Raw genomic sequence first — 22,331 nt, 5'->3', positions numbered from 1 at the left:
TTATCCTTTTCTTTTCTTTGGAAATTGGCTTTTCACAGAATCACAGAATTGTAGGGGTTGGAAGGGACCTCCAGAGATTGAGTCCAACCCCCTGCCAAAGCAGGTTCCCTACACCAGTTTTGATGAACTTGTGCTCATTTAAAGGAGAGTGGCACTTCCAAGAGTGCTGCACTGGAACAGGCTGCCCACGGAGGTTGTGGATGTTGTGAATGCCCCATCCCTGGAGGCATTCAAGGCCAGGCTGGATGTGGCTTTGTGACCCTGCACATAGCAGGGGAGTTGAAACTAGGTGATCACTGTGTTCCTTCTCAACCCAGGCCATTCTATGAGTGTTCAAACAAAGAACGGGCAGCTAAATTGACTATTATGTTAACTATTTGCTAAAATCCTTTTGACGAACTTTGTCATTTTGGCCAGTTCTGATTATATCCAAGTGAAGGCTGATGGTAAAATAATTTACTGCTCTAAATTTAAACTGTATTTTTAGAATATGTCCTCCTTGAATAACCCCAAACTACTCTAAGAGCATCACTTAGTGGCTTTTAGTTTTCTGGTGTTACCAGTATTGTCCCTGTATGTATTGTGATTTAGGAAAGGCTTATGGCAGGCACTTTTTTCTTATTTTTTTTTCTTAACCGTTTTATCTCCAGAGAAAACAGTCTATATCTGTGAATTTTATTTTTACTCATTCAAAAATAAGTAAGAACCACTGCTTGCGTCCCTCCCTCCTCCTGTTTCTTTATAATCTGTTCATTATTTAACATTCTAGTCAACATGTACAAAAAGGGAATGAGAGAAGACCCAGGAGACTACAGACCTATTAGCCTAACCTCACTCCCTAGGAAAGTTATGAAGAAAACTGTCTGGAGGTATTGAAAGGCACTTAAAGAACAGAGCTGTTACTGGGCATAGTCAACATGGATTCATGGAGTGAAAGTCCTGCCTTAGTAATTTAACCTCCTCCTATGATAAGGTCACCTGCATGATGGAGAAAGAGAAGATTGTGGATATAATCTTTCTGGATTTCTGGATTTCAGTAAGATCTTCCTTCCTGGCATCTGTCCAGAGAAATTGTCCACCTGTGAGATAAACAGGTTCACGATATGCAGAATGGTGAACTGGCTCAATGGGTGCTGGCTAGGAACCATTACCAGTGGTATTCCCCAAGGCTCAGATCCGAGGCCAGTCCCGTTCAACATTTCCATCAATGATCTGGATGCAAGACTAGTGTGCATCCTCATTTTTGTAGATCATACTCAACTAGAATGCTGAGTTTTTGACTCCCTGGAGAGGCTTTGCGGAGGGATCATGATAGACTGTAATACTGGGAGTTCAGCAACACCATGAAGTTCAAAGGAAAATGCTGGATGCTGCTGGAGAGCAGTTTGGCTGAAAGGGATGTGAGGGTGCTGCTGACAGCTGTGCGCCTTGGCAGCCAAGGACACAAACTGTTCTTTAGGGTGCATAAAACACAGCAAGGACTGGCTGTCAAAAGAGGTGATTCTTCCACTATATTTTTGTATTGATGTGGTCTCACCTTGAATATTGCATGCAATTCTTGGGCTCCACTGTACAAAAACAATTTTAAGGCCCTTGAAAGCCTCCAGAGGAGGGAGGGCAGCAAAGCTGGTAATAGGGCTGGAAAGCTTGTCCTATCAGGAGAGGCTGAGGGTGCTTTGCTTGTCCAATCTGGAGAAGAAGAGGCCGAGAAGCAACCTCAGCTTCTTGAAAAGGAGAAGCAGAGATAGGTGCTGGGCTCTGCTCCTGGGAACTGATGGCAAGACAGGAATGGCACAGAGCTGCGATAGGGGAGGGTCAGGCTGGACACTGGGAAACATTTCTTAACCACAAGGGTGATCAAACACTAAAACAGACTTCCTGGAGAGATGGGTGATGCTCAATGCTCCTCAGTGTTCCAAAGGCATTTGGACAGAGCCCTCAACCACATGCTGTAAGTTTTTGGTCAGCACCAAAGTGGTCAGGTGGTTGAATTTAAAAGGTCAGCTTTGAAGGTCCCTTCTAACAGAACCATTCTGTTTTATTCTGTCTTAAAATTTTTCTCAAGTGCTTCTTGATGAATTACTGGAAATAGTTCTCTTTTCTGGCAAGCAAGATGGTAAAATTACCCACCCATAGATTCTGAAGTATCTATGAAGTACTCTCTTTAAAAGTATGTTTACAGACACTCTGAGTTTGGCTGGGAGGGCAGTGTGGTGTTCAGTTACCTGACAAGAAATAGAATTGCTCTTGTTTTGCAGCTTTTGATAGAACAAAAGAACCTGTAAGATTTGTGCACAAAGCTGAATTTGTTGGTGTGGTATTACTCTAGATGTAAACTTAATGTATAATTTATAAGTGACAAAGCTACAAAGTATGGTATCTTATGAGATACTTTCCCTTGTAGCTTCTCTTATGGTTCTGCTTAGTATAGTTTTTCTCATTTGACTTTCTAATTGCATTTGAGACATTCTTGAAAGGATTTCCATGTACCAGTTCTTCCTGAATGGGGTCAGGTACAGAGAGGCACAGCATTTCTCTCTCTGCTGTGGTATCTTACCGATGTGCAGACAGCAAGGAGCAAAATGTGTCAGAACCCTTACAGTGGGAGGAAGGAAAACAAATAAAGCAAAAGCATCCACTAATTAATGTATTTTACAGGTCTTTTTGCCATCATCCCAATAATTCCTTGAAACGCGTTGAAGATCATGGGTGAAAAAGACAAGACTTCTGACTGTAGTCTGTCTGCTATCCAGATTGCTAGCTTCACAATATTGTTTCTCTTCCAAATCACAGGCATCACAAATAATTACACTCAGGGTCCAGCATATAAACGAAATTTGGAGTTTAAATTTAGCACTTGTGAAAGGTCTTACTCTTGCTTGAAAAACTTGGTTTGGATAGTATATATTTGAAACAGAATTTCTGTAACTTTAAGGGGGTCACTACAGTGCTCTGTGTGCAAGTGCAAGGTCCTGCACCTGGGCCGGGTCAATCCCCAGCACAGAAACAGGTCAGGCAGAGAATGGCTTGAGAGCACCACTGAGGAGAAGGTCCCCAACAGAAACAGGAGATGGAGCTGTTGAAGCAGGTGCAGAGGGGGGCCACGAAGATTAGGGCTGGAGCACCTCCTCTATGGGGAAAGGCTGAGAGAGCTGGGGCTCTTCAGCCTGGAGAAGAGAAGGCTCCGGAGACCTTATTGCGACCTTCCAGTACCTCAGTGGGCCTACAGGAAAGCTGGGGAAGGACTTTTTATAAGGACATGTAGTGACAGGGTGAGGGAAAATGATTTTAAACTGGAAGGAGGTAGAATTAGTTTAGGTATTAGGAGGAAATTCTTTACTGTGAGGGTGGTGAGACACTGGAACAGGTTGCCCTGTGAGGCTGTGGATGCCCTCTCCCTGGAAGCATTCAAGGCCAGGCTGGATGGGGCTGTGAGCAACCTGGTCTAGAGGGAGGTGTCCCTGCCTACAGCAGAGGGTTGGAACCAGGTGATGTTAAAGGTCCTTTCCAACTGAAATCATTCTGCAATTCTGTGTTATTATCTGTTAAGTACAGGTGGTGTTCAGTTAAATGTGGCATTCTAAACTGAAAATGAAAGGAACGTGACTTTCTACGAGGGGCTAAATTGAATTATAGTTGTGCGAGCTAGTATGACATCATTTGAGTGTAACTATATTAGAATATTCTCAGAAACCTTTTATTCTGAGTATGGTGCTCAAGAAGACATGATGTGGAAGGAAGAGATAAATTTTATTAAAATGTTCATATTTTGTAGAAGCTGGAATGTTTGCTTTGGTGAGAACAAATGTTCTCATTTGTTCTAACTAGTGAGGAGCTTGGAGGAAATGTAAATTTTCTTTTTTTTCTTTAGAAGTAGCCTGCTTTGTAGTATTTACAGAAGGGTTCTGCTTTTTAGGATTTACAGACCAGCTCTACCTTTAAAGTGTTGCAGATTTGATTGGTCTGCAGTGGTTAGGTAGGCATTTGCGCTTTGCACCATTGTTTCCAGAGGGAGATGGTTGACATTTACCTGTAGAATGGCGCGGAGTCAAGTAAAAAAGAGCAGGTACATGGTATACTTGAGGGGACAAGAAATAGATGAGATTGATCGCGTAACCGTGAGATGTTAGATTGTATGTTAAAGAAGTTAGTATGCTTAAGAAAATGAAAATGAGAATGAAATATTTTTTTCACTTCATTGAATTTGATCTACCTGAGAAACTAAAATTGTTTTTTCTCTTCATTAAATACGAAGTTGGAATCTTATTTTTAATCTTTTTTTCAGTGTTACTGAATGGAATGTATCCAGTTATATCAGAGCAAAATATTCTGCTTGTGAAAATTTTCTTTGGCTTTTTGTCATTAATCTTCATGCAGATGTCAAGTGCTAATAGCTGACCAGTGCTTCTTATCCTCTAAACTTAATACTCTATAGTGATGAACAGCTGTAGGTTTGGTGTGCAATTTTAACAATAGTTTTAATTGCACTTGGGATAAAATAGTAGTGTTTTGTTAAAGTACCTGAAGTGATGCCATTCTGTCCTCCAGGAATGCAGTGTTTGTAGAAAAGAACTTTTAGTCTTAGCCTGAGTGAGCAAGGTTACAACTGATGCGTGGAATTTACTGCTAGCAAATCTATAGATAGTCTGCAGTCTGTTTGTAACTCCTTCCGAGAAAGCATTTAGCAAAGAAGTATGAGAGAACGTTGTCCAACAAAATATATTTACAGCCTGACCAGTGGAGATTTTGGCTGTGTTTTTAGTAATGCTTAATGCATTATGAACCTTTTTTAGTAGTTTGTGTTTAATTTATTTGAAGAGTGAATATAATTTTGAATCCAAGGTTATTTTTCCAATTATGCCCAAGTTAGTAGCTCAAGTGGAAAGTCAGGAAGTGTCATTCAGTGCTACCATTGATTAGCAAACTGTAAGTTGAATGTGTTTACTAAAAATACTTGGAAAGACCTGGAATCTTTCAAGGTCAGTTACTTTCCCAGCACCTACACACTGTCGTGACAACCTTGGTATGCTTGATTTTAGTTTATGTGCTAAAATTATCTTTGAAAGGTGCTAAAATAAAAACCATTGACTGGATAATCATTTGTACTCTACCATGTTGCTTTTATTTTTATTTTTTTTTTCCATGAGAAGTTAGAGGAGCATCTTCAAATTAACCACAGAGAGCTGCTTGGAAGACACCAAACAACTGCTAGCCCAGCGTCTGTCTTCTTTTCACTGTCATCTGTTGAATACTTACCCCAGATAATGCATTTCTGTAAAAAATTAGGTGGGAGTAGTATGAAGGTGAATCTTAAGCTAGTCTCAGCTTTATTTATTTTATTTTTTTCTTTTTAAATTCAGAGAACTGAATATTAGGTGTTCATCTTCCAGTTTATACATGTATTAAGGTATAATTCTGTTAACACCTCTGTTTAGCATTACATAAGGATGACTGAGTCTATTGCTGGTCTTTGCCTTCTTTGTTGCTGACCTTGCTTGAAAGCATAAAAGCTAAGTAATGCTTCTTCATTGATGTGCCAATGAAACTTGGTCTCAGTAGGCTGAGCTTTATACTATTAATAGAAGCAGATAATGTTAAGATTTATTTTTGATTTCTTCCCCATATCCTTAATGGGCTTAAGTAATAGAACTCTAAAATAATAATAAAGAAAAGAACATATTTCATTGTACTGACAGCAGCATCTGATTGCTTTTTTTTTTTTAATTACCCTGGTGTCATTCAGCAAATGATCTCATATGAGCTACCTGAACAGCAAAAGAATTCTTGCTTCAAAATGTTCAGTATTATAGGTTAGCGTTACTAGAAGTTAAAATGCTGCGACTTGATTTCTCTTGATTGTGTGTTTTGTGATACACATCACTGTTTTCCCTTTTTCTGCTTCACGAAAGTGAGGTACTTGTGATCTTACTGAATAAAGCGCTTTATGCACTGGAACCTGCTTTAGCAGGAGGTTGAATTCAGAGATCTCTAGGGCTCCTTTCCAACTCGTACAATTCTGTGACTCTGTATAATATTGTCTCTCCCACAAAATTTTGTGTATGGCCTTTGAGTGTTTGAGAGATTTGAAGTTTGTGTCAACTTGTTGAATTGTGTAAAGCACGTATGTTGTCCAATTCCGGACAATATGTTGAAATGGAAAATTGTTTGGAGATCTAAGCTATGTGGTTGTATTTTGTGGTGATTTGATCACTTCAAAATAAAAAGTGGGTCCAATTAAGCTAACAGAAGGGTTTGTCTTGATTTTTACATCCGTGTTTAAAGTAAATTCTGTAGAACTTTTCTTTTTGGATGCAAATTCTGGTCTATGTCTCAGCGGTAACACAATACACCAGGGTATCAAACCTTTGCATACTGATGGTAGTGCAGCAGGATACAGTTTGAAGAGATCTATCTTTTGTGCTTCCTAGCTTGATAAGTAATTTCTCAGTGGACTGTTTTAACTAAGTTGGAGTAATGATCAGGTTACACTGTAAAATAAAAATGATTGTAATAAATAAAACCCAAATATATTTGAACTAAGATCTTTGTCAAGCTGACACAAATTGTCAGGCATGGTCTGTGTGGAGGGAAGGAGAAAGTGAGGGATTTATTCTTGATGTTCAAAGATTCATGCATTATATTCCCATTACCCCTTTAAGCATTTGTCTACGAACTCAGCACTTAAGTGTATTAGCAATAATCTTTGTGCTTCTTTGATGTCTGGAATATCCTTAATGAAAAATTAATGAACACAGTACAATTTGGTCTAGTTCTTAGGAATATCTCTCACTCCTATGTTTCCAGAAGTACTGCTTGTCCCAAGAGTCACTGAATCATTTGCATACATTGCATGTTCAGGTGTATTGAGAAAGTAAAAATATAATCTAATAAACTGATAGAAGATGCTGATTTTTGCTCTTGGCACAGAAGCGAGGTAGATTGTGGAAAGTTTTTTTTTACTGCTTCTAAAATGTTTTGACATGCTGTAGGAATATTAGCTAGTCTTCAGAAGTGGTACGAGCATTTAGAATGGCAGTCTGCTTTTGAGATTGTGACAAGGCAAATTAGAGATGTGGGAGTCGTCTGGCTGGAAGATTAGTGTACTTTTCAGAATAACCCACATCCTAATTTCGGGTTCCCATTGCAAGGATCTGGCATGTGAAATATATATGCCCACCCTCTGAAGTCAGTGATACAAGAGTACAAGCTATGACTAGGGTTCTGATGTATCTTAAGAAGGGCTACCATCCTTCCTTCATGAACTTGCATTCATATATGCTTAACTAACTCCTCAAAACTATTGAGTTAGATAAAATGTGCATATTGAAAGAGCTAACAAAAGCAAAGGTCTTTTAGTGTTATTCTGAATTCTGTAATTCAGACTTTTCAGTAGCTTCTGAACATAATCGCTTTGTTTTCTGTCATAAGTGGATGACAAGTATGGATCCAAGTTGAAGGAGGGAAGATTTAGGTTGGATGTTAGGGGGAAGTTCTTTACAAGGAGAGTGGTTAGGCCCTGGAACGGGCTGCCCAGGGAGGTTGTGGATGCCCCGTCCTTGGATGTGTTTAAGGCCAGGTTGGACGGGGTCCTGGGCAACCTGATCTGAATGTGTGTGTTTGGTGGCCCTGCTAGGCAGGGGGGTTGGAACTACATGATCCTTGAGGTCCCTTCCAACCCAGGTGATTCTGTGATAAGTAAGAATTAGTATGAGTTAGGGCTTTTCCCTAACTAGTTCAAGTATAAAGGTGGGGGGCAGCCGAAGTTGCTTTTTGTTTAAGCCTCCTTGTTTTTCTCTCTGTTCACCTTACAGTTTGCTTTATGGCCAGTCAGCTCTTCTGTGCCTGAGTTCTGAAGCTCTTATTCCTATACTCTTGCTTAGCATTTTTTTTCTTTCCACAAAGAAAGCCATTCATGTCGCATAGCATTCATGTCAGATAGGTAACTGTTGTAAAAGTGCTGCTTCAGGTTTTCAGGAGATTAAAAGAGTTTTATACTTAAATTTACACAATTTATATTGAAAGTTTGTTCTTCATGTGTATTGTGCATGGAACAGTGGAATGATCACATAGAAGAGAAGCAATGAAAGAGATGTGAGTGTATGTTTTTGGTTAAGCTTAAAAATGAAATGTTAGACTTACCAGCCATATCTGCACTAGTAAAGCAAATCTGCCCAGAGCTATTGCCAATAAGACTGATTAGAAGAGAAGAGCTGCTGTTCTGGGGAGTGATGCTTTGGCTCCACTTTTCTACTAAACTGCTTCTGGTAACTTTGGTTACTTTGCCAAACAGCATCAGTGCCCACGGACACTTCTGGGAAGTATTTACTACACTATACAAAGTGTCAGAAAAGGAGCTTCCATCTAATTTACTGCTGTGCTTTAATCCCAGTGGGCAGCTAAGCACCACATGGTCACTCGCTCAGTCTTCCACAGCAGGATAGGGAGGAGAATCAGAAAGGTAAAACTGCAAGATCTCATGAGTTGAGCTTAGATGTTTTAATAGCACAAAATCTATACATGCAAGTAAAGCAATTTGCTAATTCCCTTTGGCAGGTAGATGTTCAGCCATTTCCAGGAAAATGAACTGAATCACACATAACAGTTACTTGAGAACATTTATTTTTACTCGAGCATAACTCTGATCCTGTCCATCTCACCCCAATCCTACTTTGCTGCACTCCCTCCCTCCAAACTTTTATTGCTGAGGATGTCGTTCTTACAGTGTAGAATAGCTTTTGTTCAACTGCAGTCAGCTGTCCTTGGCTGTGTCCCCTCCAGGCTCCTTGTGCACCCCTAGGCTGCACTCTGGCAGGGCAGCACAGGAAGCTGAAAAGTCCTGGAGTCGAGGTATCCCACCTTGCTCAGTGCCAGCTAAAACACAGCTGTGCTGTTGACACTATTTTCATCCCAAATTCAAAAGGTAGCACCGTATCAGTTACTGTGAAGAAAATTAACTATATCCCAGCCAAAACCATATATATATATATAATTACAGCATAAGACAGATTTTGATTTCAAATTGGTTATATACTTCAACATTTAATTTACTCATCTTTTTACCTAGTGACAGTTTCAAAATGGGGGATGCCTGGTTTTCTGTCTGGATCAAGATATTAGAAGTGTATTCTATTCTTGAAGTATTTTTCGTATCTTGGATGAGAATTAGTGAAACCGTAGAATTAATTGGCTTATCTACAGCAAATTGCATGTTTTTATACATAGTGTAGAAGTACTAATTAAAATATAAATGTAGTGGAGTTCCACGAAGCAACAATGAACATTTCACTTTGGTTCATCTACTTGCAGATGCAGCTTTCAATAAAGAACAAGGAATCTGAGCTGACAAGCTGAGTTCTCTCCTGGCAATCTAAGATTTCCTACTGTTGCTGTGTATCTCAGAATATTGTTATTGCTAGTATTTTGGAGAAGACAGGGCTTCTCTCCTAAAACAAAGATATTTGCCAATAAACTGCTGAGTTACCATTCTTCTTTTTTCAGTTATAAAACTAAGAAGTCAGAATATAATTTTCATGTTTCCTCTTTTAGGAAAAGTGGTTTTTGGTGTATATAGGGAGTTCTGAGAATTGACTTAAACTTGTCTTTTAGTGGTCTTAAGATTATACAGAGAAATGCAAGGGATCAGATGTTGATGGCTGTGTGTGTACTGATTAGGCATGTTTAGTTACTTGAATCTGCAACTCACCTTACTGCAGAAATACTGGGTGAAGTGATAATGACTTCTTTTTTTTGTTCCCCCTCTCGTAGTGTGCTGGAGAAGAGAATTGGGTGGACAGTCGGACTATTTATGTTGGGCATCGTGAACCACCTCCAGGCACTGAAGCATACATTCCTCAGAGATTTCCAGATAACAGAATAGTCTCATCAAAGGTAGTGTTATTTCACTCACTTGCATAAATTAGTTTAAGTTACGCTTTATGTGCTTATTTTATTCCTCCAAGATGGTCTTTCTGTACTTCCTATGTTTCTCCTTTACTATAATTGGCAAAGGTAAATGAACATTTCAAGTTTCTTCCACAAAAACTAATTGTCATGTTTCCTCTCATGAGTTAGAATAAAATAACTCATCCAATGTTCAATGTAGTATGTAGAATGTCTCAGAATGAGGCTGTGCTTTTTCACAAAGGAGTGAGAAATTAATTTTCATTTGGATTGATGCTGGAGTAAAGAACATCTTCCCAAGGCGAGACTTTGTAATTGTACATCTTCCTTTTTAATTGAGAGCATTATCTCAAAATACAAGAAGTATTGCAATCGATGTATGTGATCTCTACAATAAGTGTTCCCTTCAAAAGCTCACACTGACACAAAAACCTCTTAGAAATTATGGGATATTATTACCCATCTAACAAGTGAATCAGTCTTAAACATATCATAAATACCAAGATTTTATACCTTTTAGAAATCATGCACTTTATCACTCACTGTAAATTTACAACTTCCTGCTTCAGCAGTATTGTGTGAACAAATAAGTTGCTGGTTTAGAAAGACTGAGTTGCCTTAAATGTTTCTGTTCCAGTAGCATAGAAAACTGAACACTTGCAGCTTTCTATGTCGCAGACTCCCCAGGAACTTCATCTATTGAATGTGTTCAGATGTTCAACTTCATGAGTGACCACCTGCAAGCCAGTTATGAAATAACATCAAGAGGAAATGATTTTAAACTCAAGGAGGGAAGGTTTAGATGAGATGTCAGGAGCAAATTTTCCGCTGAGAGAATGGTGAGGTTCTGGTATTGATACAGGCTGCCCAGAGAGGTTGTGGATGCCCCATGCCTGGAGAGGAGGTTCCAGGCCAGGTTTGATGGGACCCTCGTCAATCTGAACTCGCGCTTGATCTAGCAGTTGGCAACCCTGCCTGTGGCAGGGAGGTTGGAAGTCAAATCATCTTTGATGTTTCTTCCACTCCAAGCTGTTCTGTGATTCTATGAATGACTTTAAAATAGCTTTTACTGGAAAAAGTTACTTTTAAGCAGTAACTTAGATTCATAGACTTGCTTTGAGAACCTTTCTAACCCTGTAATCTCTGTATGCTTGCATACCTTAGTGGATCTGAACACTTGCCTTCCACTAATATATGGCAAAGCTGTAGTAAAAGTTATGCTTCTCAAACTGTCTCATTTCTTACATAAAATTTTATTTTACTATCTTCCTTCACTACAATCTTTATTATCTTCTTCCCATATCTCTTCCAAAGACAGCATGCCTAGAAAAATAGCCAAGTGTCTAAACATCTTTAATTAGATAAAATATTGAAAAGGTAACTTGGTAAATAATCCAGGTGGAATATGGTCAGACAAGTACAATGGGAAATCCTGTACTTTGCACATCACTTTGTGTGTTGTTGCAGCATAAACACATTTTATGCAAATCTTTGTACTTGTGTTACATTTCAATCTTGTATATTTCATCTAGAGCTTACATACATAAAGCTATTGAAGTAAGTTACTTTTTGAAATAAAAAGCATTCTACTTAGTTCTACGAGGTGCTTGACATCTTTTTTGATAGTGAAATTAGAAGTTTTGAGTTACTGTGCTTTGTAGAGTGGGATCTTAAATGTGGTTTAGTGTGAGAATAAGCCAAAGCTTTTTGCCAACAGTTATTAAATGTGTGGAATTTTAATTAGCTCAAGGAAAAGATTTCACTTTATTTTGATATATTTTCAGTTAGATGTTTGAAATATTAGATTCTTGTCAACTGATCATAAAAGCTTTTCCATAAACAAAAGGTTTTTAGAAATATTTTTATACGCAGATCTCAGATTTGTGGTTTATACGTTAAACTTGTTACACTTTAAATAAGTAATCTAAGTATTCACTGTGAAAGTAAATACAGTGAAGATTATGTCGGTAACTCCAAAAGTAATGCCTCCTATTTACTTGTATGGAAACTACAAAGAGTACAATAACGCTATTTGATAGAGCAAATTCTCAGCTACAATACACTAGTTTCCAGCATAATCAGCATTATCATTTTTGCCAGCAATGAACAAGAGTCTGCATGTTGCGTTTATTAAAAAATCTGCACCGGCAGAGGTGACCTTCTGCCACCACTGCTGAAGCATACCACATCACTGTGCAGACATCCACTGTTCAGTTTCCATAAATGCTCAGCAAGTATTGATGAATGTCAATTGATGCGGTTTTCTCCACATGGAGGAATTCAATAATAACCCTTTGACTCAACTGCGCTTCCTTGTCAGGCTCCATTTTGTCAGGCTGCCCCTCCATTGCCATCTGTCATACAGAATGGAACAGAATATTTGTGGAAAGGTTCAGTCTCTACAGCCGCATCATCAGCATCTTCCTCTCATACCGTGGGCCAACATAATACAGTGGGAAATATTACTTTCAGAGCAGCCCTTGTTTTTTAGGAGGGAGTAGAGTTTGCAGAAGTCCTTTATACCGATACATACTTTTTACAGTATTGTTCCTAAGAGGGCAGAAAGTTCAACTTGGATCACAATTGTCTTGATATAGAAAATTTCTCTTGCTATCTTACCTATGCTGTCCTTTGCAAGAAAACTTGATTATTCATGTGTTCTATCCCAGATATACTGGGTAAAGCGCTACTGTGATTTGGCTTGCATTGATTCTTGCTCTGTAAGCTAGCTAGCTCAGACTTTCACTCTGTCCTTACCGGCTCCCTTAGAAGCTCTCTGAAAGAATATCTACCACAGCTTAAGAAAGACAGCCTTAAACTTACTGAAAAATAATGAAAATATATTGAAATACTATTGAAAAGCAATGTTATAATCAGAAATCCATAGTTGTTAGAGTAAAATACATACATGCAAGCATGCTATATAACAATACCACAAGCATGCTGTATAACAATACCTCAACCATGAAGGGTATTTCCTTAGTTTTTCATCAGTAGGACAGACAGTAGTTTTCAGCTGTGGTTTTATAGGTCTTTAAGGCTCATACAGGAAAGATGATGATTGCTCTTCAAGGATGAGAAACCCTGAACTCTGAAGTACAAATTCAACCAATTTAAGACAAATTGAGTTTCTAAAAAGAGTACCTTAAAACCATGAGGAAACTTCATCAATTGGACTGTATGTTCCTGTATTAACAAATGCCCTGTCATAAAACTGAAAAAATATGGCCACTCGAAGTAATTGAAAAAGTCTAAGATTTTTTTCTTCTAAAGGTAAACTTCATGATGCTGCACAAGAGGTTTCCTGGTGTCAGCAAGATGATAATTTGATTCCGGTACAGGAGGATATTTCTTGTATATTGCGTTGTCACTGTGGAATGTGGTTAATGCTCTATCTATTCAATGGCATATTCCTGCTTGAGAAAAAACTGATTAAGACAGACATTGGGCAGACAAAAATGCTTTTTTGATTTCATGCGACTTTTAACAACGTACTACAAAAAGTCTTTGTTGAATTAATAAAAAGCAAAATAATTGTTTTAGCTTGTGAATGCAGTTAGCTTGTGTTCAAAGGTAGTAACTTTTGTAAGGTAGATTCTTACGTGGTTCTAGTTTTTAACTACTTCACCTGCATGGACTGTTAGTTGTTAATGTAAGTGCTTTGTGCCCTTTGAATTTATATGGCAGTGATACAACATGGCAAAATAATAGCTGGAAGAGAAAACCCTGCTATTTCATATGAGGAGTCAAAAAAACCAAAAAACTTCATGTTAAATGAGTTGGCAGGAGTTGTTTGCTTTTTTTTTTGTTTGTTTGTTAAAAATGTTCATATTTTGAAAGAATGTACTGATCGTTAAAACCACTATTTCAAAAAAAAATTTTACTACAGTAGTGGTGAAAAGAATTTGGTAAGGGATGCCTTTTGTTCCTTCTATTTCTGAACTGGGAGAACATCAAGTTTTTATCAATTCTGCTTCTGAAGAGTGATTAATCACAAAATAACTAACATGAAACCTCCTTAATGTCCATACTTCATACTTTGTGCTGAGAGTGTCCCAGGTAGTATGCCAATAGGTATATATACCTATATATATACCTATATATAATATATATATAGTGTGTGGAAGTGCCAAACCACTTAATGTACTGTCATGGGAACTGCTGCAGTCCCACCTAGCACAGTATCTTGTTGCCACCAGTAGATGTTTAAGGAAGGAAGCTACAAGTAGACATAGAGTGATACTTCTCAATAGGATATTACTATTACAGAATGGTAGGGTGGGAAGGGACCTTAAAGCCTATCCAATTCCAACACTCCTGGACTGGACAGGTACACCCCCTGGATCAGGTTACCCAAAGGGCCCTGTAGCCTGAGCCTGAGCACTTCCAGTGCATGCGCATCCTCAGCTGCTCTGGGCAGCCTGTTCCAGTTCTTCACCACGGTCCGTATTTGATGATTTGTGATTTAGCCAAAACTGATGACTTAACATTTAATGCATGAGTTTTTGGTCTGAATTTCTTCATTATTTTTTGAACCCACTTGAATTTTTAGAATAATTAATGCACAGTGAAAATTTAGAAGTTTGATAAAATAAAACTAAACTTTCATTTTGAAACTCCTACTTCCTAATTTTCCATGTTGATTGCAAGTGCTTGAGTCTGAGAGCAGCCATGATCATTATTATCTTCTTGATGCTGTTAGTGATCTTCTGCCGTACTCTTTCCAGGCTAAACAGTCTTAGTCTGTTCAACAAACAGTTGAACAGTTGAACAGTTGTGTGCAGAAGTAGTTCATACATCTGGTCAGATTTGTCTGTCTTTTCCCAAGCTTTGTTAGCATTTAAGATTGTGAAATGCACAGGCTATTCAGTGTGTAAGCTAGCCATAGATTTACACAGTAGCATACCTCATTTTTTCTTGTTTTATTTTCTAGTAATTTCTGATGTTCCATTTCCTTACTGTTGATTTGCTATCTTCTGTATCTTCATAGAACTGCTGTATTTCCAGGATTTTGTTCAGTTGTAGACAAAATAGAGGTTTGCAATTTCAATTCTAGTTGAATCAATGAACTAAAGACTAATTGTGTGTATACATTTGCCTTTTTTGAACAAAGGAGAAGGTACATAGAGAAAAAATTTGTCGGGAGCTGTAGGGAATTCTCTGAGAATGTGCTTAATTGGAGCTGCTTACTGGTTTAGAGACAACATGCAGAATGAACCACAAGAGATAAAAAAAAAAAAAAAAAAAAGATTTCAAAGGTTCCAAGATAGATATAATCTGAGTGAAGGAGCACTGAATTTCCAGTGTGTCAAACTGACAAAAGTACTGGGAACACTCTGGGTAAGCATTTTGTTGTTTTCAGTCTGTGGGTAATCAGTAGGTAGCATTTCACCTTTGTGAGCCTGTCTAGCTTCAAACTTCCATGTCATAGTTTCACGAAGGGAAATTTGTACTGCTATGAAAGATACTTGTGCACTGGCATAACTGGAAGCAGTGGAGTTCAAGCCTCCGAAAGGTTGATGCTGAAAGCAGTAGGCTGAGATTCCCTGAAATGCAAGGCTGATTCTACAGTGGAAGCAGAACTGTTACTTGAAGAGTTTGCTTTAACATGAAGATTTCATTCAATTTAAGTTATAATATGAAATTATGAAATGCAGATTTATAGTACAGCTTTATTTCCTTTCGTTGCTTTTTAAGAAGCAATGCAGTGAATTTTGGATGGCAAAATAATACTATCACTTGCTACTTTGAAATGCTATATGGCTATATTCACTGACCAGAAGTGCTCCCATTTTTAGTCTCACAAATAATACTATTGTCTGTTACTTGCTTGTTTCCTTGGGGCTTCTCTTCAAACACTGATCCAAACACTGATTTATATGTGAATAGCCTGAAACAATAATATTGCATGTTGAGTGTCCTCTGAGCTGAAGGCACAATCTTAGTTCCTTTCAGTGCTAATCTGATTAATTGTGAGTCATCTCAATCTCAGTGACTAATAGTTAAATAAAATTAAGTAATTCTGGCATTTTTCAGAGGATACTGTTGAAATTTTTCCTTCTTTCAGCAGAAATTTGTGCTCGCTTCCATGCAACACTCACTTCTGGCATCCTGTTATAAAACCACAAAGACTGGAGGCAGTGAGGCTCTGTTCTTGTTGTTGTGCTACATTTGGAAGAAATCTTAATTCTGAAGCTTGAGAAAGCTTCATACTTTCAATACTTAAAGATATGTAAGTGCCTCCACCACAACTTGAAACTCAGAGGAGACCTGGGCTGTCCCAGACCTCTCCAAGGTCATGGTTTTTATCTGTAAGGATTTGTTTGATCTCTGTGAGGACATGACACAACAGCTTTAGGTTGAGGAGTTCAAACACAGCCCTAAGCATTGGCATTTGAAAGTCAGAAAAGCATCTCAAGCCCACAGTGTGTGTGAAGCACAAATTTTTGTTTAGTGTGTCTTGGGGTGCAGAAAAGACAGACTTCAGTGCATATGGGAAAGGCACCAGTGCAAGGAGTGTTTTGTGTGCCTTTCAGCATGGACAGACTGGATCTGAAAGCAGTTGTAACATGGAGCTCCTGCTGTGTGCCCAGACACTCTGCTGACTTGTAGCTATGCAGTGTGAAGCAGAAGATCAGGTCTGATGCTGCAAGGGTTAAAATAGCAAGGTTTACCAAGCTGTATCTAAGAATGAGTGGGGCTGGTGCTTTTAGCGATGAAAAAGAGTTAATGGGCTTAATCTGAGTCAGTCGCAAGTGCTTTCTCATCAATGGACTTGTCTTGGTCCGAGTTAATGGGAAGCAATACCTTTAGAATGAAGTCATAGGATGCAGTGCATCATGCAGTTTTCCTTATGGTAACGTAGTTTCTTTCTGTGGATAATGCCCAATACCTCCAGAGAGCTAGAAATAGCTATTAGCACTTCATGATCCTCTTCTTGGTAGGATTTCCAGGCTAGTGCCTCTCTGCAACCTCTCCTGTGCTCCCAAGAGAAGTCATTTGCCAAACACCCCACTCAGCCTGGGATTAAATTGTTTTTTATTCTCTGCTGGGATTAAGTTGTTTTTTATTCTCTGCTGGTACGGAGTAAAGTTTCTCATATTTATATGGAGTCTTTATATATAGGGGGGTGGAGGGGGCAGAGAAGAACAAAGGAAGGAAAGGAAAGGAAGCAGGCCCTAACCTGGTACTGTTCCACTCACTACAAGACTTAATTCTTTTCCCTTTGTATACGAAAAAGTGAAGCACGTCTGATCTAGTACACACTCCTGCATCTCTTTGCTAACATTCTCTGAGACTGTTAGTTTCTTTAACTTGTAATATGATAATATATAATATAATATCATAATCTTCAAAATGCTGGGGGATGCTGTTATCAGCGGAGTTCCTGGAGATACAGCCTCAAACTGATAAAACTGATGAATGGTTAAATTAATAAAGGACCATGAAGGATATCATTTTTCAGTTTGTAGCAGAAATCTAGTTTTACAAGTAACTACTTTTAAGGAACCTTATGATGGGATATGTTTGTCCATGGTCCTGTATTTTATTTTCTGACAGGTAAGACTGAACATAGGCATACTGTGATTAATGTGTTTCTCACTGGGAATTACTCTTAATTTCAAGATTTCAAGCTGCTACCCTTGACCTGAAACCCCAAACGTGTACTCACTGTTCAGATCACTATTTCTGATATGAGCCAGGATGCCATTGGTCTTCTTGGCCACCAGGGCACACAGCTGGCTCATGTTCAGCTGAGCACTGACCAACATCCCCAGGTCCCTTTCTTCTACACAGACCTCTAGCCATTCTGCCCCAAGCCTGTAGCATTGCCTGGGGTTGTTGTGGCCGATGTGCAGAACTGAACTTCATCTCGCTGGCCTCAGCCCAGCTATCCAGCCTGTCGAGATCCCTCTGTAGGGCCTTCCTACTGCCAGGCAGATCAATGCTTCCCCCCAACTTGGTGTAATTTGCAGACTTACTGAAGGTGCACTCTGTGACCTCATCTAGGTTATCAACAAATATATTGAACAGGACAGGCCCCTGTACCGACCCCTGGGGAACTCCATTGGCCTCCACTCTTTAGGACATCCAGCTAGTTCTTTACCCAGCAAAGACTGTACCTGTTCAGGCCACAGGCTGCCAGCTTCTCCAGCAGAATGCTGTGGAAATCAGTGTCAAAGGCTTTGATGAAGTTTAAGGTAGAATACATTAAATGCCTTTCCCTCATTTACCAGGTGGGCTGCTTGATCACAGAATAAGATCAGGTTAGTAAAGAGGGACCTGCCTTCCATGAGCCCATGCAGGCTGGGCCTGATCCCTTGGTTGTCCACACATGCCCTGTGGTCTTCCTTAAGATGATCTGCTCCATAACTTTTTCTGGCTGACAGGCCTGTAGTTCTTCGGATCTTCCTTATGACTCTTCTTGTAGATGGAAGCCACATTGGCAAGCATGACTAGAAAATATCCAAAGAAGATGAATGGTATTAGCTCACTACCTGGGAACAGTATTCTGATGCATTTTAATATGTTTGCTTTTAAAGTCTTTTTATCCAAGGTTTTTGTTTTGCCTTGAATACAGTCATGAGAGAAATCATGTTCTGATTGGCAACCTCTCTGTTTCTCCTGGGTGTGATTATGATGGCTAAATGTTAATTATCTATTTGTAGACACTGCAGTGAACTCACAGTGGTTGGGAGAGTGAGGGAAGGAAATATCTGTCTAAGTCTTAGTGATCTTTCTTGCCTAAAATCCATAAAAAATAGTTACTTTCCCTTTGGAGAAGAATAGGCAGAATAAATAGTTGGTATGTTTGAAATCCAGTATAATAAAGTTCTAAAATTTGTCTGTGTATCATTGTCGCCATTTAAGCTCAGTAATGTGTATATCTCTAAGATTGGAAAGAACAAGATACCTTATTGCCAGTTCTGCTGTCTGTCACTAACTACTAGGGAGAAAACATGTGGTGGACTTCCCTTCTATGTATTCAAATCCCATCTCTCTAGTTGCTTATCATAACAGGAGCTTTAAATGACTGGGACTATTGTACAAGAAAAACTTCTAATCCAGTCTAACCACTCTTATTTTGAAATTGTGCAGCCAAAGCAAGTAACTGGGTAGTGGGCACTGTGAATAGAATTCCAGTCCAGTGCAAGTATTCTGACTGCAAGATGAGAGCACTTAACTTTCCAGCTCTTATGTGTACATTTGCATGGGTTTTGGCTAACAGCTGATACAATATTGAAATAACTTATTAAACAGAATAAGTATTTACTTTAGAAATATTTTTGACACATCATAAAAGAGTAACACTTTGTTCATGTCTTACGCATGTATAGGCTTTAGCCCCAAATAAATAAAAGCACAGAGCAGGGGTCCCTCATGGGTCTATATTGTAAGTGGTATTGGATATTTTTTGTGTGTGACATGGGTGTTGGAGTTAAGTGCACCCTCAGCAAGTTTGCACATGGCACCAAGCTGCGTGCTGCAGTAGACACACTTGAAGGGTTGCCATCCAGAGGGACTTTGAGGCACGGGCCTGGGCAAGCCTCATGCAGTTCAGCAAAGCCCTGTGCAAGGTGCTGTGCTTGGATCAGAGCAATCCCAAGCACAAATACTGGCCGAGTGGAGAATGGATTGAGAACAGCCCTGTGGAGAAGGACTTGAGGTGCTGGTTGATGAAACACAGTATGAGCTGACAGTGTGTGCTTACAGCTTGGAAGGCTGACTGTGTCCTATGCTCCACCAAAAAAGAGGTGACTACTAGGATAAGGGAGCTGATTGTCTCCCTCTGCTCCACTCTTGCATGACCCCACCTGCAAAACTGTGTTCAGCTCTAGGACACCAAGCGTAAGAATTCTTGAGAGCAGAAGGCTTTAGAGACATTACAGTGGCCTTTCGGTACCAAAAGAGAGCTAACCAGAAAGCTGGAGAGAGCTGTTTTATCATGGAGTGTAGTGTTAGAACAAGGGGCAGTGTTTTTAAAGGAAAGAGAGTAGATAAAAGTTAGATCCCTGGAAGTGCTAAAGACCAAGTTAAATGGGGCTTCTAGCAACATATTCTACTGAAGAATGTCCTTGTTCATTGTAAGGGGATTGGAACTAGATGGTGTTTAGGGTCCCTTCCAGTCTCAGCAGTTCTGAGATTCCACACTGTACCTAGTAGGGTTTTCGTGTGCAAGGAAGAAATACTTCTTGGAGTTCTTTTTCATCTGCGTATGGAACAGAGGTTCCTTCTGTAACTGGTTTCATTTTCTTTCAGGGCCAAGTTTAGGAGATGTGTAGCTTGTGACATAATTTGTTTATCAGTATGCATTAGTACAGTCTGAGCAAATAATTAGTAGAAGCTTCTTAGGTTGTCTTCTTTGGAATAAATGTTAATTTGAAGTTGTTGGTTTATGATGTGTCAAATGATAATTTGGATAATAAGAAGTTACAGCGCTAGTTTTCTTAAGCAGTTTTTCATGTTTGTCACACAGTTCTAGATGAAATTTTTCACATGCTTTACAAAAAGCAATGCTCTGATCCAATTTGTGGAGCTACAGAATGATTTGCATAAGAGTAAGGTTGAACTTGCTGCAGAGGAGGGGAAGGGACCAAATGTCGCAAGATTCTTTCTCACTCACTTTCATGCTTTTTTTTCCTTTGAATTTTTTACATATTCTGTTTGCCCTTCTTTAGGTTATATTTCATTTTATTGAAGGCCAGGTTGAATGGGGCTTTGAGCAACCTGCTCTAGTGGAAGGTGTTCCTGCCTATGGCAGGAGGATGGGTGCTAGATGGTCTTTAAGATCTCCTTCAGTCCAAGCCATTCTGTGAGATTTCAGTTATTTTTAAGGTTAGTAGAGAAACATGCAGTCACACACTCATTCAGAACTGTAGTTTATTTTGAGAACTATGTTTGCACCAAAGCCAAGGTACAGAGGCTGGCAGTTTCTATTTCATTCTTAATTTGCTGTGATTTCGTAGTTGACGCTCAGAGTGCCACCTACCTCCTCAAGTCACCTCCTCATGTTCAAAATCAAAGTGAATTAAAAGCAATGTTAAGCATCCAGAATGTTTTTGTAAATTTTTTTCTGTGCTTTAAATGAACTGTTCTGTAACCGAATCTCTGAGTGTTGTTACTGTTCAGAAGGTCCTTGGTACCAAGATTATCTCAGCTCAGAAAATCCTATATAACGCAAATGATGTGATTTTAGGAATATATTATTGCCAATTAAAATTCCATTTCAGTAAGCTATTAAATAAAGTAACAAAAATAATACAATTTAATTGTGGATTGTGAATTATGCATTTGTCTGATTCTTAGAAAAAAGAGTGTTAATGATATTTCTCTCAGAAGCAGTGATAATCTGTGCTTTGTTTTCAGTACACGTTTTGGAACTTTATACCAAAGAATTTGTTTGAGCAGTTCAGAAGAATAGCTAACTTCTATTTTCTCATCATTTTTCTTGTTCAGGTAAGCTACTCCCATTTTGTAATGAGTTTCTGAGTTCTTCCTAAAAAGAAAAAAAAAAAAAAAAGCACAAGGATTTTAGAAAAGTTTAAGAAACTTCAAAACTAGTTTTGATGAATGGAGAAGTAAACAGTTGAGCTTGGTTAGGCTTTTATACTGATGATGTAAGAAAAGGGGTTTTATTTGATTCCCAGGTTGTAAACGTGAATCTAACCTAAAGACAAATTGATATCATCACTGGTTTGATAGCATCTCTTGATTAAATGCAATAGAATTTTAATCTTTATTTTGTAGTAAATAAGCATCCAGATGAGTAAAACCATTCTTGTAAATTATGTTGATGACTAAATTTTGTTAGTTATGCTAAAGGTTATATTTTTTATAAGAGAATGATCCCTTTACAGAAATTTTCCAAGTGCCTGTCATTAGGGCCTGTAGAGAAATTGAAGTATGGATGCTTCTTTAATGCTTGCTTAGCATAATACCGAAATACTTGTTTTTGTAATTTTTACCTCCAGTAATTAATTTGTTGCTTTCTAGACATCTTCATTCTAAACCTCTCACAGTCACTTAAATGTATTAAAAAATAACAATCTATTTAATGAAAGGCTCTATCACTTGGCTTGCCAGACACCATAAAAAGAAGAGCTATTTGGATTCTCAGAATAATTTAATTTTCTTACAGACTGAACTGTCCCTTGGATTCTGCCTCTTTCTCATATAATTGTAGGAGTCACAGCTCAGTATTTCAGAATTTACTCTTTGTGTGCATAAGAACATCTGCATTGTATAACATGAAAACAGCACATGACTGTTTCAGATTCTGCTCAGCTTTGTCTCCAAAGCTTCAGCTTTCCAGTTTCTCTCATATTTAAGCTCTTGCAAATAAATAAAATTTATTTCTAGTCATTAGTATCTGAATGTGTTCTAAATATATGTAGCTTGCTCGAAAAGGAATGCCTCCTATTTATTTCCAT

General features: G+C 38.6%; 1 protein-coding gene across 4 annotated transcripts in view; it reads left to right on the top strand.

The window, feature by feature from the left end:
* Positions 1–22,331, top strand: part of ATP11A (ATPase phospholipid transporting 11A) — a 122,354-nt gene that overhangs the window by 50,178 nt on the left and 49,845 nt on the right. For all 4 annotated transcript variants that reach the window (XM_042810419.1, XM_042810416.1, XM_042810417.1 and 1 more), the window contains exons 2-3: positions 9,766–9,888; positions 21,268–21,357. In XM_042810419.1, coding sequence (XP_042666353.1) covers positions 9,766–9,888; positions 21,268–21,357 — 213 coding nt within the window. The remainder of the gene's footprint in view (positions 1–9,765; positions 9,889–21,267; positions 21,358–22,331) is intronic.

Source organism: Centrocercus urophasianus, unplaced genomic scaffold (assembly GCF_019232065.1).
Source record: "Centrocercus urophasianus isolate 14NV4802_14NV808 unplaced genomic scaffold, USGS_Curo_1.0 seq_12, whole genome shotgun sequence".
Lineage (NCBI taxonomy): Eukaryota > Metazoa > Chordata > Aves > Galliformes > Phasianidae > Centrocercus > Centrocercus urophasianus.
Note: the sequence above shows the minus strand (reverse complement) of the source record. Positions and strands in the feature narration are given on the sequence as shown.